We start from the raw sequence: 18621 nt of genomic DNA on the forward strand, positions 1-18621 counted from the left end.
TTATCATTCCTCTCATTATCCTTTCCCACACCCCTGAAGTCTTACACACTGTGACCCAGGCAGCTGCCAGTCAACAGTAATCGGGCTTATGAAGCTCACGGTGCCCCTGTAGCACACCTGATTTGAGCCGAGGTCTTCAACATGTCAGGTCAAAGTTCAACCACCTCTGGATAGAGCAGATAATAGGAGCCTACAGGGTCTCAGGCAGGGCTGTTCTGCCTCATAAACCAGCCTGTTTTGCATTCTGCATTGTTTCTGTAGGACTATTAATAAGCCTTTTCTCTCAGAGCTTGCCCCTCTATCTCTTTAATTAATTACATACAGTACTGAATAGTAATCATCTGTGCAATTATGTTATATATCACACATGTTTTCATTTTGTATTAGCATACCTTATGTTGCATGAACCAACCAGATTTATCAGCTTAGTGCTCAGTTCCAAGAACTAATCTAGTTTCCAGGTACAGGACTATAAAGCCCAGCTACACAATCACCCGCTGTGTTTATCTACAGTGAATCAACAGTTTTTCAACTCCAGTGTTTTCAGTAGTAGATGATAGAGATTATGAAAATGGGTCTAAGAAAATGTTCCCCACTGATGTGAAGTCAGAGCTTATTTTGAGCTATAATCAAAAGTAAAATGTACTACAGCCTCCCTGCTGATGCGTATGTGTTGTTGTGGAAAGACTCGGAAAAAAAAGAAGACATTTCACACTCCTGGTAAATATTCAGGTAGTTTTTACGTGCAGGTTTTTTAATGAGATAGTTTTCTGTGACATGTAGAGGAGAGCTTTTATGCGAGCCACCCACCTATGAGATTAGAATACCGGTATTTGAAGGATCTGTGATGTTTGCGGTTGATGTGGCTAGTAAAACCACCGCTGTGCTGGCATTAATAAGATATCAGTCCCCTTGTGGCTCTTCTTAAAAAAAAAAAAAAAAAAAAAAATCACTTACCGGGCTTGCTTTGGTTTTATATGCAGCTCTACATGGTGAGGACTATGCTGGAGTCTCTCATCGCTGATAAAAGTGGCTCTAAGAAGACTCTGCGCAGCAGTCTGGAAGGCCCCACCATCGTGGACATTGAGAAGTTTCACCGCGAGTCCTTCTTTTATACTCATCTGTTAAACTTCAGTGGTAAGGAGAAATTTGTAGCTCCTGGGAGCCTTTTGTGTGCTGTGTAACAGCTCTGTGATGTAATAAAACCTGTGTCCACCCACTTCTTCCATGCAGAAACCTTGCAGCAGTGTTGCGACCTCTCCCAGCTCTGGTTCAGGGAGTTCTTCCTGGAACTTACCATGGGCCGCAGGATCCAGTTCCCCATTGAGATGTCCATGCCCTGGATCCTCACTGACCACATCCTGGAGACCAAGGAAGCTTCCATGATGGAGTAAGGATGCTTATCTTTTTTTCTATTTTTTTTTTGCAGGGAATGTGTGGGAAACATTATTTTTCTATTACTCTCAACTGGGTCACACTTTAAATTCACATAATTAAAGATCTTCATCTGAGGCTGCACAATTAATCAAAATAAAATGACAATCTTTGATCTTTTATGACAGTGATTCTACAGTGTTTGCATTAGCTTGGAGATTCATTGCATCAAAACAAACGCTCCTAATTTCTCTGTAAGTTGCATCAACAAATGACAAGTGTGCATTACTCCATGTGACTTAACTGCGCAGGACAAAGGGGGTAGGAGTTGTGAGAATCTAGCAATGTGAGGAAGAGCAAATACAGTACATTCCTCCACCCCCAGTTCTGACAAAAACACTGAGCCTGTAAAAAGTTGTGCTGTGTGGAACCAGATTCAAAGATGATGATGACAGTTAAAGCAGATATTTTACTTTGGAGGTAAATGTAACTCCGCAAACTTGTACAACCACCTGAAATGTCACAAGAAGGCAGGAAAACTGCTGCAAAAAATCCTCGCCGGCCGCTCAGCCGGATTCTAATACCAGGAAATGAATGCTTTGTGAGATAAACTCTACTCATTGCTTTTTTGCAAATTCACGTTGTGCAACCTGCTGTGATGAAACACGCTAACGTTAGGTGTTGAGCAGCAGTGGAGGCAGAAAACAAAAGATGAATCATTCTGAGGCCACAGCAGATGAACTATGGAATCAAACATGACAATTAATTTTTATTAGTAATGACTTTATCATGAACAGGCTCTTAATAAGTGCTGGAGTTTGGAGATGGAAACATGGTTTGCATAACAACTGCTCTAGCATTATGAAAGCAGTCTCCCTTCATAACTGGACTAGGCCTCAGTGTTTTGAGGCACATGTTACACCTGGCTAAAGGTGAGCTGTGTGCTAGTTACAATTTTTATCATTTTTTAAAAAATTAACACAGGAAAACATTGTTCAGAAGTGTTCTTTATAGAGTAGATGACAGACTTGGTTGATTATTCTTAAATGTAGCAAGTTGCAGCAGCATATGAGCTGTGTATCCTTCAGTATCTAATGGTCATATTGTTTATGTTTACATGAAGACAATTGTGATCTTTATTTGGTCTAGAATCATGTAGCCTTGCAGTCACCCTCTCACCCCAAATTTCATTGCATTATTTTCTGGACATCCACACATGTTACTCTTTCTAGGAGCCTTTCTTTAGCTCTTCACAATTATCTAATGTGAATCATCCACGTAGCAGTGGTAAGCTAGATGGATGCTTGGAGCGTCTCCTGTTACCAGACCTCCTGTCTTTTAAAGTTCACAGACGTCTGGAGAAACTGTTGTCTTACTCTGGGATGAGACTTTGGGATCTAGAGAAGCAGTAACTATGGATTTAGAAATGTCAGTGTCAAGAAATGGCACCACTGCTTGTTTTCTCTATGAAACAAACAAGTGCTCGGTAGTGTAATTTAAAGTTTGGGTGAACTAAGACACCATACTGTGTTTTTGCCCTTTTCTAGCCAAATTTAAGCCAAAGTTCTGGCTGTGTGACATTATCAGTGCTGTGACTGATCAGAGGCATTCAGCAACTTCAGTGCTTGTTTCATCTTGCCTTATATTTTCAAAAAGGACTCCGGGTAAAATCCTAAAAATTGGGATGAGCTGTAAATGTTTTCATGTCTATTTTAAATCTTTGCTGCAGGATTATTTTGATGAGGCAGGTTTTGCATAATCCATTAAACACAAATGAGCAGGAATTAAAACACTAATTTACCCCAAATAGCTAAGAAGTCTGTATTTTAACCATATAGATATTTGATGCCGACAGTAATGATTTTATGAAATCAAATTAAATTTATGACCAAATATCTCTGCTAACTGTACAGGATATGGGAACAGTTCTGCTAATGTGAATCACATTGACAGTGAAGCAGTGCTCTCCTGTCATTTATTTTAATTAAGTTTTCCATTTCTGTGCTTATGTCTGAAAAGACTTAAATGACACATCAGGATAGGGTTTATCTGTTTGACAGATATAATTGTGTTTTTACCCAGTGCCCAATATAGAGGTTTTACTGTCTCCTTCCATTAGCTTTCCATCTTTTTTTATGTCTATTCTTTTCCAAGTTGCTATATTCCCATCTCAGCCTGTGTTCGTGTTGTTTAATAAATCCATAGTTCATCTGTAGAGACATCTTCTTCACTCTTGAATCCAAATGAAAACACGTTGGTATAAAGCTTTTTTTTGCTTGAATCCCCTCCAGGTACGTGCTGTATCCCCTGGATTTGTACAATGACAGTGCACACTACGCCTTGACCAAATTCAGGAAGCAGTTCCTCTACGATGAAATAGAAGCTGAGGTAATAGATTCAAATATTTGGCATGAACATGAGTGTTAGGCTTTTATCATATTGTAATTTTACATCTTTACAAGCTTAGCCTTTCTCATGTGAAAGTATTGTGTGCCTCCAATGCTATTTGTCAAAAAACAAATGTTATGCATCCAATTTTATTTTCAGTCACATGTCCATTTTATTTGCTATTATTTCAGTGCTTTCTTAGTTATGTAACTGTTAATATAAATGCAACCAATATTGTTCCAAAAAGGTGGTGTGTATATATGTGGAGTTAATTTGAACTTCTGTTATTTCAGGTGAACTTGTGCTTTGATCAGTTCGTCTACAAGCTGGCTGATCAAATATTTGCCTACTACAAGATTCTAGCAGGAAGGTAGGTGAAAATCCATTTGTGAGTATCTGATTGGGATGTGGGGTAACATTAGGTAAACAAATGGTTTTAAAATGCAAATTCACACTTCACTCTGTACGTGACCCTTCCTGTATTCATTTGAACCCCTCAGTCTTCTGCTTGACAAACGTTTGAGAACTGACTGCAAGAACCAAGGAGCCAACATTCCCTGGCCGGCCTCCAACCGCTACGAGACTCTACTGAAGCAGCGACACGTCCAGGTATTTACCAGTCATGCTCATATACTGTACCTCTCTGTTGCCACTTCCATTATTTTGGCGTCATGTTGTCTCTGTCTGTCTAACTGGTTGTGAACTTCAGCTTCTAGGCCGCTCCATTGATCTGAACAGACTCATCACTCAGAGGGTTTCAGCTGCCCTTTACAAGTCTCTAGAGCTGGCCATCAATCGCTTTGAGAGTGAGGACCTCACTTCAATTATGGTACGGCCATTTTAGTCTTAGAAACAATATTCTCTCTTTTTCTATCAGTATTTTTGTGTTAGCTACTTTTGCTTCTTTGTGTGTGTTTCTAGAGGCAGACTTTGTGAGCTTTTCATGATGTAAAGTTTGTCCCTGGAGAGTAGGAACAGAGTGTTGGTGCACAGTTGTATTGACTATTTTTATGTCTCTTTCTTGCTTAAAGGAACTGGAAGGTCTTCTCGATATCAACCGATTGACGCACAAGCTCCTCAGTAAGTTCTTGACTCTGGACAGCTTTGACGCCATGTTCCGCGAGGCCAACCACAACGTGTCGGCCCCCTATGGACGGATAACACTGCACGTCTTCTGGGAACTCAACTATGATTTCTTGCCCAACTATTGTTACAACGGCTCCACCAACAGGTGTGTTAGTTTGGACCACTGTCTGAGTCACATTACAGGAACTGTTGGTGGTAAACTAGCTAATTTATTCTGACATTTGTTTAACAAACATATAACACAAAATGGAACGGAAGCCAATTATTTTTTCAAAACATGAACATCAGACAGCATGCTGCGATCATGATTAATGTTCATGTGGTAGTTACATCAATTTACATTATTTTTATTGTTAATTAGTCTGCCAATCATTTTCTTCAGTAATCAATTAATCGTTTATTGTACAAAATGTCTGAAAATGATTAAAAAGTCCTTCATAATTACCAAAAGCCCAAGTTTACATTAATTGCTTGTATTGTCCAACCAACATGCCAAAACCCAAAGACAGGAGACTAAGAAAACAAGCAAATACTCATGTTTGGTCTGTTCATATTTTATTCCTGCTGTTTGTTTTGTTGTATCTCTGATGTCAACGCTGTTAACACTCCAACACAATACTCCAGCAAGGTTATCTATAGCAGGACTGGAGAGGAAAGATTTACAAGTGTTTGGATGTATTTTAAACCTTCTACTATTTCTGATCATGTGCATCATATCTTGATGTTGGTGACGTTAGTGATACATGTTTGAAGAATCATTATCTGTGTTTAGGTTTGTGCGCACCATCCTGCCCTTCTCTCAGGAGTTCCAGAGGGACAAACCGCCCAATGCTCAACCCCATTATCTGTACGGATCAAAGGTCAGTACGCTTTTCTTCATCATCACCCACAGAGAGAACATTGTCCTTTTTTAAATTCATTTTCTCTTATTCCATTAGTGGATGATCTTTATTGATTTTTGGCATGATTCGACTGGCAGTGTATGAGCTCTCCTATGGTCGACATTTTCAGCCACAGATTCACTACTTTATTGATATATGTATTGATAGATTTCTAGAAAAGCATCATTATGGGTAACTATGTGTGAAATGTCTTGTGTGTGCAAAGTAAAGGGAAAACAATTCATATTCATAGTACATAATCAATCAAAAAGTCCTTCATGAGCTTCTTGTTATTTATGAGAGAAACATTCACATTCAATAGAACAAACAAATACAGACAGGATCGATTATTTGCGCAATTACAAAACATTTTGAACATCATTGAAAACTTTGAATTAGTTCAGCAAGATCTAATTTTAAATGGAAACACTCTATTTCTCCTAAACACAAATAGGAATTCATCAGTGGGTAAAAATACTCGACAGACAATTCAGTCCATGCAGAACAATACTGTGATGACCTCAATCCAGTTGATTCATACTGGCTCGCTGCCAGACAGCTTAGCAAGTGTTCTCAGCTCATGGTCCTGGGTAATTATGTGGCCAGTGGTCTGAGCTGAAAGGAGCGGGGTTTGTATGACGGCAGCATGTTTGGCGCTGTTGTTGCTACTTCCTCTGGCAGTGTAGAGGTGTCTGGATCCAGAGGTGTCTTGGCGGGCTGCGTTGGCCACCACAGGGCAGCTGTTGGCGGCCTGGCTGGGGATGGAGCAGATGTTGTGGAGACATCCCCACAACAGGATGCCGGCAATGAGCAGGAGCAAGATGCAGCAGGTCAGCCAGACACCCATGGCGAGCTCCCAGCCGGCCCTGTCGTGGCCTTCACTGCTCTCAGTCAGAGTGCTGAACACCTGGCATTGGTCGCGAACCGGATTGGCGGCCTGACACGTCACGCACAAGAAGTAGGCGGTCTGTGGGAGGAGGTTGGCCAGATGCGTGCTGGTCTGACTGACGGGGATGCGTTCCTCGTGCATGAAAGTTTTGCGCTTGTAGCCCATCAGCAGGCTGTTCCAGTTGGGGTCGTACATGACGCTGTAGAAAGTGTCCAGGCAGCCGGGGAACGACGGCCAGCTCACTCTAGCGGAGGTGGTGGAGATGTTGTAGACCACAATACCCATGATGTCTGTCTGTCTGTCTGTTTGTCTGCTTCTGGAGCTGTGTTAATGAGGGAAGTGTTTCCTCAGTTATAGTCTTTGTGAGCTCACAATTTAAATTGGGCTGGAAAGAGAGATAACATAAACACAGTAAGACAGACAGAAAAGATCATTTTAAGCACAATAATTTTTTTGTGTTTATTTCCACCCGGCTGTTTACATTGAGTCTCCACCAAGTTGTCATCAAATCAGCATGAAAATAGCAGGTTTGTTGGGGTTGTGGTGCTTGTTTCATGTGATTACAGACTCTTTTGACCACTTTGATTACAGCACCTTTTCTGTTATGATGGCACACGCACAATAATATGAGAATCCAGACTCGCCTGTGGCCAAATTAAACATAAAAGCAGATTCCCTTTAAAAAATGTAATTGCTTCCATCCTATACCTCCCGCTCAGAGAGGATAATGTTAAACATAATTAATCAAAAACGTCATGGCCACCCACCCATCCCACATTACATCAAGCATAAAAGAAGAAATAACAACATCAGAAGATAATAAGCATTGTAGAAAGGATTATCTGGGACAAAGTGCAGTGGTGGGAGGGGACGTGTGCGTACGTACAGATGTTCAGCAAATTACATAATGCAGAATGATTTGTGACGAGGCTCATCTGTGGTGTTAAGTCACCTGTTACAGGAAAGGTGACGATCTGTTGACCTTGAAGAGCAGTTAAAAGGTTTGAACGGTGTGGTTTTAGCTTTGATTTGAGCATTATTTGTAATATCTATTGAAACTTAGCTTTTTCTATTATGGAATACAAAATAATAGCTCAGTTATGACCTAAGTCATACGTCAAGTAGTGGTGTGAAATAATAATAATGCAAGTTTTGCCTCCTCCCGTATGAAGTAATGCAGAGTGGGTGTGGTGCACATTCAAAGTAAATGGTCCTTATTTTTCAACAGGGTTTTCTAACTAAGCCATCATGGAAATTAATAAGGCAGATACATTTTTCAGATACAGATAGTCTCACAAGAACAATAGGTTTTAAGTCCGTCGTAGAATTCTTAGTTTAAACCAAACCAGAGTGCTTATATGTGAGTTATAAAGCACAAGTCACTTAAGAGATACTTCTATTTTTTCCACTAATTAATTTCAGTAAATGCATCCTTTCACAGGTTTTTTTTGTTGCACCAGCAGTAACCCATAGCAACAAAACATACTGGTCTATATGGTAATAAACCATGTTAAGATAGTCATTAGTGGTCATCCATTCAAAGCATGATTGGAGGGAAGACTTACCGGGAAAACGGTGCCAGTATTTGTTGAACATACCAATCTGTAGTGCCTGACGTGTTCAGATTATCCTGCGCTCCAGCTACCCATGAGTCATATTAGCATCTATTCCACTGTCACTGTATCAACAGCTCTGATGCTGGAGGCTGCTGCTGTGTAGGTTTTCAACCTCAGGAGTGGACCAGAGATCGTTGTGTCCTTGTCTCCACTGCTGCCACACTAGTGGGAGTGCTGCTGGATTAGAGCAGCGACTTCAACTCTCTGCCGACAGGGGAGAGAGGGAGCTGAAATCTCCAGCAGTGAATGTTAGAAAAGAGTGCATCGGGTTGAAACACTTCAACATCCAAATGGCTTATTATTTATCAATTGGTTTTTATAAAAATTATCTGATATGCCTTGATATTTCATCTGGTGAGATTAATCAGTCATAAACCCTTGAGCAACACTTTGGTGAATGCCATGGTTTTCAATCCGGAAAACTAGCAATGCAGTGCACCTTCTGTCAGGGGAGGTGGGAGCTGAAATTTTGTTTCTCCATCTGTCAAACCATTTGGTCCAGAGCAAAATCTCTCAACAATGCTGGCCAGATTGTCATGAAATTTACTGTGGGATATTCATGGTCCCCAGAGGAAGACTCCTGATGTTTCTGGTGATCCTCTTACACTGACATTTCCAGAAATGTCCTTTTTCCAAAATATGTCAGAAAGCTGTGAAATGTATCCATTGCTTCTTTGACACTCCATGAGTTTTCCTCTTGGGCCTCTTTCAGGCCAAAATCTCAGTTTTGCACACAATATACCTCATAATCTACCAGGGAGGTTGCCATTAAATTTAAAGTGATTAACCTGTTTTTATTGAGGATGTCATGTTAGGACTTGTTTTGCCAGGTTAGTGGGATAGTGATGTTGGTCGGTCGGTTGTTCTACCACATTGGTCTTGACTGAAATGTCTCAACTATTGTATGGATTGCCATGAAATTTTGTAGACATTCTTGGTCACCAGAGGATGAATCCTAACTAACCTCTTGACTTTGATGATCTCCTGACTTTTACTCTTTTGTTTATGACCAAACAACTGCAAACATTATGTCAATCCCATCAGCCTCAGTTGTACAATTGTGTTCAGGGTAAATTAGCAAATGCTAACATGCTAACACACTAAACTAAGATGGTGAACATGATAAACATTACATAAACATTGTACCTCCTAAACCTCAGCATGTTAGCATTTCATTGGCTGTAGACTCTTAGTCTTGTTTGGAGGGAGGGCTCTGGAGAAAGAAAGCTCCCTCCAGAGTCACAGACGACATTATGCAACAGTTTTTAGAGACTGAGTAGTATTTCTCGTGGTAAATAAAGCTGAACTTCATGTATAAAATGTCTCCATTAGCTTTTCTCTAGCAGCACCCTGAGGTCAAAGTCTCATTTTGCACAGAAAATATCTCAAACTACAATCATGCCACTGACGTGATTATCCATTTTTAATAAATTATCCCATGTAGCAGAATATTGACATTTTTATCCACACTAGCGCTAAGAATTACAAAATAATCTGGATGTTGTACATTCTGTCCCAGTACTTTCTGTATAGTGGGGGTTTCTTGAGCGTCGCAGCCTCTACAGGGTGCTAATGTGTGTTAAACGTATTTCGTTTGATTTCCCAAACATAAAATGTTTTTTGTTGTGTCCTGTGGTGATAATGTGTTGAAAGTGTTCACTGTGAGTCAGCCCTGCTGTAGCCACCAGTAGACTCATGGGGGCTGAATTTATCTTCAGAACCCATTTGGTCATGAGGGAGAGGGTAGTAGTGAGCAGTGGCTTTAACAGAAAACACAATCTGTTTGTCATTTGTCTTTCAAATACTCATCCTCACTCCCTGATGCATCATGGATGATTGAAAATTACAGTGTTTATTTAAGTAATTAAAAAAGTGCTGATGCTCTGAGTTGAACTCTCTCTTGTCCTCACCTTTCCTCCTCTGAATGTAGACCTTGAACCTGGCGTACAGCAGCATATTTAGCTCATACAGGAACTTCGTGGGTCCCCCGCACATCAAGGTCATGTGCAGACTTCTGGGCTACCAAGGCATCGCTGTGGTGATGGAGGAGCTGCTGAAGGTCGTTAAAAGCCTGGTGAGTGGGACAGTAATCGGTAAGAGTGTGTGGGAGGCATAATTAGAACTGCTGTTGCAAAACAGAGGATGTCACTGTGTGGAGGGGTTGAAAGAGGATGCTCTCTTTGTTAGTTATGAATCAGAGTGATGTCATTGCTACCAAATACACAGTAGAGAAATGTGAATATTTGTTGGTTCAGTTTGTATGTGTCTTGAATGATTAATCATATACGCTTCAGGTTAATGCTCTCCTTCTCGTGTATAGCTTCAGGGCACTATAATGCAGTATGTGAAGACCCTGATGGAGGTGATGCCCAAGATCTGCCGACTTCCCCGCCATGAGTACGGCTCCCCAGGTCAGTGGAAATTTGACCTCTGCATATATTTAACATGAATCAGTTTATTGATCTAATTTGAATTTAAAAAGAGAAAAAAGAAAAGGATTTTTTTTCTTTAATTCCAAGTTTATTGGCAGCTCCTATTTGAATTCCCTGAAGAAATGTGCAAACATTTATTTTGATCTCACTCTGTCTGTTAACTACAGGAGAGTTCTGAAAAACTACAAAAAGAATTGGTCACAAAAATGTCCCACAGATGCTGTGAGCCCGGAGGAGGCACCACTCCAGTTAAAAGAACCGAGCTTTGCAGCCACCAAGCGAAATGTTTTAATTGAAGCTTTCGGACATTGGGGAGACTATAAACTAGAGCTACAGCAAATAACGTGGCATCAAATCACCATGAAGTAGCTGAACAAATACCATGGTTTATACTTGCTTGGCTCAATTTGTTTCTATTCAGCTTTTTCTAAATCAGAGGAGAAAACTGCAGGAGAACAGTCAGGAATGAGTCACACTGAGTGCCTTCATTTTACACAGAGAACTGGCATCTAATAAAATTCGCCATGCTGCCACATCAGCAGTGCATGTGCTTATTAACTGAATAGGGTATACCTACTGCTGCGATGGACAGGTGAGGGCTATTAAACCGTGTGACAGAAATGAAATGAGGTTGGAAGATTAGATAATTGGGCTGTATTTCCTTTCAGGTATCCTGGAGTTCTTTCACCACCAGCTGAAGGACATTGTTGAGTACGCCGAGCTCAAGACGGTGTGTTTCCAGAACCTGAGGGAAGTGGGCAATGCCCTCCTCTTCTGTCTGCTGAGCGAGCAGAGTCTGGTATGCATCACAGTCTAGCAACACCTTGTTGAGATTATACCTGCAGAAATACTTCTTGGTCATCATTTGTAAAATACAGAATTTAATGCTGTAGTTTATGAGTGCCATCCTTAGTCAAGCACTGACATCACATCCATGGTACAATCATCAGGTATCTGTACGCCAGTCTTCTGGTATTAACGAGGATAGATGGGAATTATAACCTCTGCTGTATCTTCCTCCCAGTCACAGGAAGAAGTTTGTGATTTGCTGCATGCTGCACCTTTCCAGAACATTCTTCCCAGAGTCCATGTCAAAGGTAAATACAAGAAAAACATTATTTATAAGGAGAAAAGTCTGTCAACAAATTCCATGAAAAACACCTAAGGCTGCGAGGCCGTCTGAAATCACTCCCTATTTGCTGTCTAGTGCACTATATTGTCTGTCTGCCATTTTCTTTGAATGTCCAAATTCTAGGTGTGTCATATATTTTCTATAATACTGTAAAAATTCCCACAATTTAATGTCAAGAGTTAGTATCTATGGCATGTACACTACTTTCTGCTAATCCTACAGTTCAAGGCACCACAGTTTTTAGATGCAAAAATTAACAATCGATGATGATGATTGACAAGTGTCAAGTAAAGGAAGAAGTAAATTAGTTGATTGCAGACACATCCCAAAATCAACTTTCTGACTTCCTGATCCTGTTTGTGAATCACAGCCCACATGCAATTGGTTCATACTGAGGATGTGAATCTTAAAAAACAGGTCATGAATATATACTTTCACATTTAGAAAACATTAAATAATTTCCTAAAACAGCTGGTCACTGTAGTTTTTAGCAAATGTTACTCAAACGGGAGTAAATAGTTCATTTGTTGGGGACTGTTTTCAGCCATGGATTAATACACATTTGCTGCGCCAGTATTTTTTTTTACAGCAGCATGACTGTGTATGTAGGATTGAGTCAAGATGAACCACAGTGCCCGTGTTTATGGTAATGACGGAACAGGTCACCCAGGGCAACAGTGCTGAGCATTGATGTGTTTTAAATAGTTTTTGGTCAACAATGCAGCTTTATGACACAGAAGAATAATCAGGCTTTGGACACTTTGGCTAAATAAATTTTTGGTTTTGGTTTTTTAAGGAGATTTGTTGATAAATATACAAATATAGAATATCACCAGACTTATGCTCTTACACATTTCTCTTCCTCATAATGCAGAGGGGGAGCGCCTTGATGCCAAGATGAAGCGCTTGGAAGCCAAATACACAGCGCTGCATCTGGTTCCACTGATTGAGCGCCTCGGCACCCCACAGGTATGACATGTCCAAATGTACCAGGACAGGAAGCTGTCAACACAATCAGCGTTGTTATATTATCTTACAAGTAAAAGATTTTAACCGAGTAAGGTTCAGTATTTGTGACTTGAATCCTCTTACATGTCTCCTGCTTCACTTTTCTTTCAGCAAATCGCCATCGCTCGCGAGGGCGACCTTCTAACCAAAGAGAGGCTGTGCTGCGGTTTGTCCATGTTCGAGGTCATCCTCACACGTGTGCGCGGCTTCCTGGAAGACCCCATCTGGCGCGGCCCTCTACCCAGCAACGGAGTGATGCACGTCGACGAGTGCGTGGAGTTCCACCGTCTCTGGAGTGCCATGCAGTTTGTGTACTGCATCCCTGTAGGAGCCCACGAGTTCACAGTGGAGTGAGTGCAGCAGAAAACCACAGACTCTCACCACATGTCATTTGTCATTGCCACGTCTTTACTCATGCACGCCATTCCTCTTTTCCAGGCAGTGCTTCGGGGACGGCCTCCACTGGGCGGGCTGCATGATCATCGCCCTCCTGGGACAGCAGAGACGCTTTGACATTCTCGACTTCAGCTACCACCTTCTCAAGGTGCAGAAGCACGACGGAAAGGATGAGATCATCAAGAGTGTGGTGAGTCGGAGAGATGAGGGAATAGCAGTGCTGACACAGCCTCTAAAATGTCACTTGATCAGGCGACAGGCTTGATATGTTACATTTTCTAATTGTCATTACCCTCATATTTAATGTCAATGAGCAGAGGGGAAACAGAGCATATCAGCTTTCTCACAATCCACTGATGTTTATTGTTAAATTTCATGTTTTTCGACTTTATCATGGAATTGGGGACTTCAAATTGGAACTAGAGTGTGTTTATCACTTCATATCAGCTGTATCACATTATTTTGAACCATTCCATTTAATATATTGATATATGATACGAATCTGATACACGAGTGCTTATTTCTGGACTGTTTCTCTCTCAAATAAGCTCAGACGTAGCAGAGATTTTTTCGCTGTGTGGCTGACTGGAAGTGCTCGCTGTGAATAAGTGGCACTGAGTTCACATTGTTCCTTCCAGTAGCATTACCTCTGAGTTGGTCATTTTGTAAAGTAAAATAAGAAAATGAGCACAGGAATTTTTTAAGCAATGCATTCCACAAATATTGAGCCCTGAGTTGTCAACTTTAGTTCATGAAATGTTTGGTAAAAACCTGCTATCAGTTCTCAGCTGTACACAGAACAAACCCACAGGGGATATAGTTTTAAAAATGTTTTAACTTTTTAGGAATTACACTTTTCTTTCTTGCTGAGAGTTAGATGAGAAGATTGATGATAAATATGAATGAGAGTGGTATTGATCTTCTTATTTAACTCTTGGCAAGAACGCCAATAAGTGTACTTCCTAAAATGTTAAACTATCTCTTAAAAGTCCAGAATCCATACGAAGTTAATACATAGAACCCTGATGAGCCATTTAAAAAACTACAATTAAATGACACAAACTTTGTTCTTTTTCTCTTTAGCCACTGAAGAAGATGGTGGACAGAATCCGCAAATTCCAAGTCCTTAACAATGAGATTTTTGCCATCCTGAACAAGTACCTGAAGTCCGGAGACGGAGAGAACATGCCGGTGGAACACGTCCGATGCTTCCAGCCACCAATACACCAGTCACTTGCCAGCAGCTGAGGTGCTGCAGCCACCGTCGATACTGCAGACCACCGTGAAGTTCCAAACACTGTCAGCATTACCAGACTATCCACAAATATTCCTCTTCATTTACTTTAGGTCTTTAGTAGCAAAGGACCATTAAATGTAAGGAAGTTGGGCCACATTTGTCAGAATAAGTTGTTTTTGTATTCACTTGTGCCTTATTGGAAATTAATAGATATTTCCCCCTTTTTCGGATGAACTATTCTTTGTTTTATACTTGCAGAAAGCTATAGATCAGGGAGGGGAAATTAGTTTTTATCAGAAATATTTAAGGTTTTGCAGTGGTGGAATATTAAGGGTGAACAGTAACCTATTAAGTGGGGGTGAAGGTAAATTTGTATTTTCTATATTGTTCAACATGCATGCTAAACATTTTAAAGGAAATGGAAATGTAACAAAGCTCATACTCATGTTAAGCATTTATTCACTGTGCCTTGTGTTTCGAATGTTTTAATCATTTTAATTCAATAAATATGTAACAAATCTGTTGGTTCATCTCAAGAACTTTTCATGTAAACACTACAAAAAAAAGTTCAGAATGACCTCCAACTAAAATAGTTGTTACTTTCAAGTATCACGAGAATTCAAATCATAGTGACAGTCCTTTTTAAATGTAGTCATTTTTAGCAGGACCTCATATAGAATATATATTAAAACATTTGATTTATATAAAGTAAGTCAGTGCATGAATATGCATGTACATATAACAAAACATTTCTTTAAAAAAAAACATATTTACAGCGCTACAGAGGAATGAAATAAAGTTCTAACTAACTGAATACGACCGGGTCATATTCTGAGAAAAGTAAGGCAAATTAAAACATTAAGTACAATCCACTGGTCTGTCCGAGTCACTTCCCCCTTTCAGGTGATTGTCTTATTGTTTTCATACACCGTGCCTATAACAATCCCATGGTTGGTGAGTCATTAGGGGGCTGCAAAAAGTTCCATGATCATCCTATGAAGAAGTCATCGCCCCATTTCTTCTGGAAACACTATCGAAAGGCAAGCCCATTTCTCTGTCCTCCAAGTCCTCAGTGGACTCATTATGTAGTAGTTCATAGGTACTGTGAGACGCCATGCCGTTGGCCGCAGGAAAGGCCCGTTCTTCCTTCCTCATGGAAACAGCAAGAGTAGCCAAGCTAACGCTAATGTCTTTGAAGGCATGGAGCAGGAAGATGCCCACGATGATTGTGAGGAAGCCACTGAGGGTGCCGATCACGTCGTCCGTGCCCATGTGCTCCCACTCCTTGAAGAGGATGGCGGAGCAGGTGAGCACAGATGTAGTGAAGAACACGTAGTAGATGGGAGTCACCAGGGACGTGTTGAATATGTCCAGAGCCTTGTTCAAGTAGTTGATCTGAGTGCTCACGCAGGCCACCAGACCCAAAAGCAGGATCCATGCCAGCGGGTTGCTAACTATGTTTTTCCCAGCGATTGCTTCCTTGATGGCAATGCCCAGTCCTTTGACGCAGGACACTGATAGTGCCCCAATTACTGAGCAGATGGTGATGTACACAAGGATATTGGTCTGACCGTGGCGGGGACCCACAACAAATATAAAGATGAGAGCCACAATGATGACAAGAGTGGCAAAGATGAAAAACCCTAGAAGAAAAAGGGAGGAAGCAGGTGTCAAGTTGGGCTTCACATGAATTTAAAAGAATAAAATATGAACTTATTGGTAATATTTGGTCTTAAACAAAACATGCAACACTCTGATATGGAACAGCTATATTTCATGTATTTCACTTCCACCTTTCAATACTTCAAGTGATGAAGTGTGGCAAAGAGGTTAAACTAGGTAAAGCAAATATATTTGGACAGGATCTCTGATGTTTAGTTGGTTGTTTACCTGGGTCAACCAGTTTTCTGGCCATATGCTCAAGGCTGCTGATCTCTTCCTCTTGTGGAGCATGAATTACCATGGTGGTGGAGCCCAGGATGCTGAGCAGGCAACCAAGCTTCCCATGCAGGTTTAACCGCTCTGTCAGGAAATACGATGAAAGCACCGCACTGCAACGTAATACATTTAAAGAATGGTCAGCCACAGTGACTGCACTCCACAAATTTAGATACAAATATGAGGGAAATGTACTTTCAGACAAGGCTTAACTGCCTAGTTCATGCAGTGAGTAATCTGTACCTGACAAGCACACTGAGGGCTCCCAGTGGAGTGACGAGAGTGGCAGGAGCGAAAGCATATGCTGCGAAGTTGGCTGCTTCCCCAGCCCCCACTATAAAGGACAGAAGCGCAAAGTTAATGTTGTAATGGAGGCAGAGGTATTTGTAAACACTGAAATACTGGTTTAAGTGGGTTGCAACACAGAGTACAAAGACATCCTTCCATGTAAACCTGGGTTTGGAAATTTGCAAGTCAAACAACATGTAGGAGTCTAGGTTTAAACTGAATTACAGCTGGTTGTCAGCATCAGTTTTTTGGATGTAAAGATTGCATATAATGGTTTCAACTACATTTTAATTGATATATTTCAACAGTTAAAAAAATGCTGAAAAAACAAAAGTTAATTTAATTCAACTACATAGAGTGTCATCACTTACTTGATAATAAACCAGCCCACCACAGCCATTCTTTTAGATATGCATGACCACCCTGGCCTGAGGAGCAAAGAATACATATTTTAGAACATGTGAACTTATATGAATGATAGAACTTGAGTGTGAGTTAAGTCTGAATGATATAATTATCCTAGTTAATGATTACTAGGTGTTAAGAAAGTGCTGATAACTCAAACACACACACACAAACACCAACACGTGAGCAGAACTGGGCAAGCCTGAAATGTAAGGAAGGTGTAATAGGGTGTGCTAATTGGCAGTCCCCACTGGTTCGACTTCATAGCTGGCTTTTGGTGTTGCACAAGTAGAGCAGGGAGTGTCTCAACTCAGCTGTCAAAGTTGGACCATTTGTTCTTTGGTGGTCATGAAGGTTATTACCTGCCCGCATGGATCCTTTCCTCGCCAACCTCAGAAGTCCTTTCTTCTTGAGGATAAAACTGCCTCCGATGAAGATGCTAGAGCTGATGGCCAATCCCAGACCGATGTAGAAATCATACTTCCCCCTGTCCTGACCCATAGTGAGGCTGGATGTGTTGGTGTGGTCTGTCACATTTACGACCAAACAGTGCAGATGCTGACCAAAAGTGCAGTTCTGGCCAGCCCACACACCTGAGAGCAGAGCACATGAAACACAACAAGGCATTCATAAGCTGCTGTGAAAAGTCAGAAAGTCGGGTCTTTAACATCAATTTAACAACAATGCCTTACCGTTTCCACAGGAGACAGTACAGGCTGGTAAACCATAACTTGATGAGTAGTAAGAATCCATGAGTAACAGCACATTTAGGTGCATCTAATTTCACTAGCAGCTGTTCCCAAACAAACGCACAGGAGTGACTGTTGTATAGATAGCCGGTTATTGCTGGGTGTTGCATGTATATAACACTAACGCCTTGGGACGCTCCCCTGCTATGTCAATATCCACATGTCAAGACAGGAATTCAGGAAGTTACAACCAATGAGGTTAATGTTAACCTGGGCACGCTAGGTGCAGCTAACGAGCTAGCCTGAAGCCAAAGTCGCCCTCTAACGGGGTTGTAGTTTTATAATTACCCGGCTATTATATGTCAGTATACTGCTCTAGGCTATACTCAGACAGTAGCAGTGACTATGGCAACATTGTACATTTCAGTAACTTTGCGAGTAGCTAATTGCTAGCTACTATATATATGCTCGTTAGCCACATTAGCCTCCTTATTAGCGCGGCGGCTAGCTGGCTGGCTAGCGAAGTCAATCAGCATTAACTAAGAATCTGAGTGTCTGGTTGTTTGCGAGGTTTGAGAAGTAATATTGTGAGTTAAATACCTGTCCAAAAGCTGCTTGGTTTTGCCCCCAAAAAGAAGACTCCGGTAGCAGCTGGAGGTTGGCTAGTAGCTCGGCTGCTTCCTGGCTCTGAGGCTAACCATCACATACTGCTCTCCGCATCCTATCAACACCGACTCCGTTGGACGACTGCCGCACTGCGAGCCTCTTCTTCCGCTTATCACCGGGGATGCGACCGGTGAGCTGTGTGCCCTCCGCAGGCAGAAGTCCAGCATGTTCATCTCTCAGATAAAATACTGCACCT

General features: G+C 41.2%; 3 protein-coding genes across 4 annotated transcripts in view; 1 reads left to right on the forward strand and 2 right to left on the reverse strand.

Annotated features, from left to right (window-relative positions):
* Nucleotides 1–14959, forward strand: part of cyfip1 (cytoplasmic FMR1 interacting protein 1) — a 28785-nt gene extending 13826 nt beyond the window's left edge. For both annotated transcript variants that reach the window (XM_067597739.1, XM_067597740.1), the window contains exons 16-31: nt 984–1137; nt 1234–1390; nt 3666–3762; nt 4056–4132; nt 4263–4371; nt 4472–4591; nt 4794–4993; nt 5621–5708; nt 10165–10308; nt 10555–10645; nt 11335–11465; nt 11691–11763; nt 12673–12767; nt 12918–13156; nt 13245–13392; nt 14286–14959. In XM_067597739.1, coding sequence (XP_067453840.1) covers nt 984–1137; nt 1234–1390; nt 3666–3762; nt 4056–4132; nt 4263–4371; nt 4472–4591; nt 4794–4993; nt 5621–5708; nt 10165–10308; nt 10555–10645; nt 11335–11465; nt 11691–11763; nt 12673–12767; nt 12918–13156; nt 13245–13392; nt 14286–14450 — 2088 coding nt within the window. In that variant the 3' untranslated portion in view covers nt 14451–14959. The remainder of the gene's footprint in view (nt 1–983; nt 1138–1233; nt 1391–3665; nt 3763–4055; nt 4133–4262; nt 4372–4471; nt 4592–4793; nt 4994–5620; nt 5709–10164; nt 10309–10554; nt 10646–11334; nt 11466–11690; nt 11764–12672; nt 12768–12917; nt 13157–13244; nt 13393–14285) is intronic.
* LOC137188220 (fibronectin type III domain-containing protein 9) lies at nt 6221–8320 on the reverse strand. Its single transcript, XM_067597743.1, has 2 exons — nt 8184–8320; nt 6221–7003 (listed from the first exon to the last, which is right to left on the reverse strand). Exon 2 carries the CDS (start codon nt 6901–6903, stop codon nt 6265–6267), a length of 639 nt encoding a protein of 212 aa, XP_067453844.1. The 5' UTR covers nt 6904–7003; nt 8184–8320; the 3' UTR covers nt 6221–6264.
* nipa2 (NIPA magnesium transporter 2) lies at nt 14879–18575 on the reverse strand. Its single transcript, XM_067597741.1, has 6 exons — nt 18360–18575; nt 17433–17663; nt 17037–17093; nt 16621–16711; nt 16330–16490; nt 14879–16082 (listed from the first exon to the last, which is right to left on the reverse strand). The coding sequence occupies exons 2-6, from the start codon at nt 17569–17571 to the stop codon at nt 15433–15435; spliced, it is 1098 nt and encodes a 365-aa protein (XP_067453842.1). The 5' UTR covers nt 17572–17663; nt 18360–18575; the 3' UTR covers nt 14879–15432.
* Between the last annotated feature and the right edge of the window lie 46 nt (nt 18576–18621).

This window comes from Thunnus thynnus, chromosome 8 (assembly GCF_963924715.1).
Source record: "Thunnus thynnus chromosome 8, fThuThy2.1, whole genome shotgun sequence".
Taxonomy (NCBI): domain Eukaryota; kingdom Metazoa; phylum Chordata; class Actinopteri; order Scombriformes; family Scombridae; genus Thunnus; species Thunnus thynnus.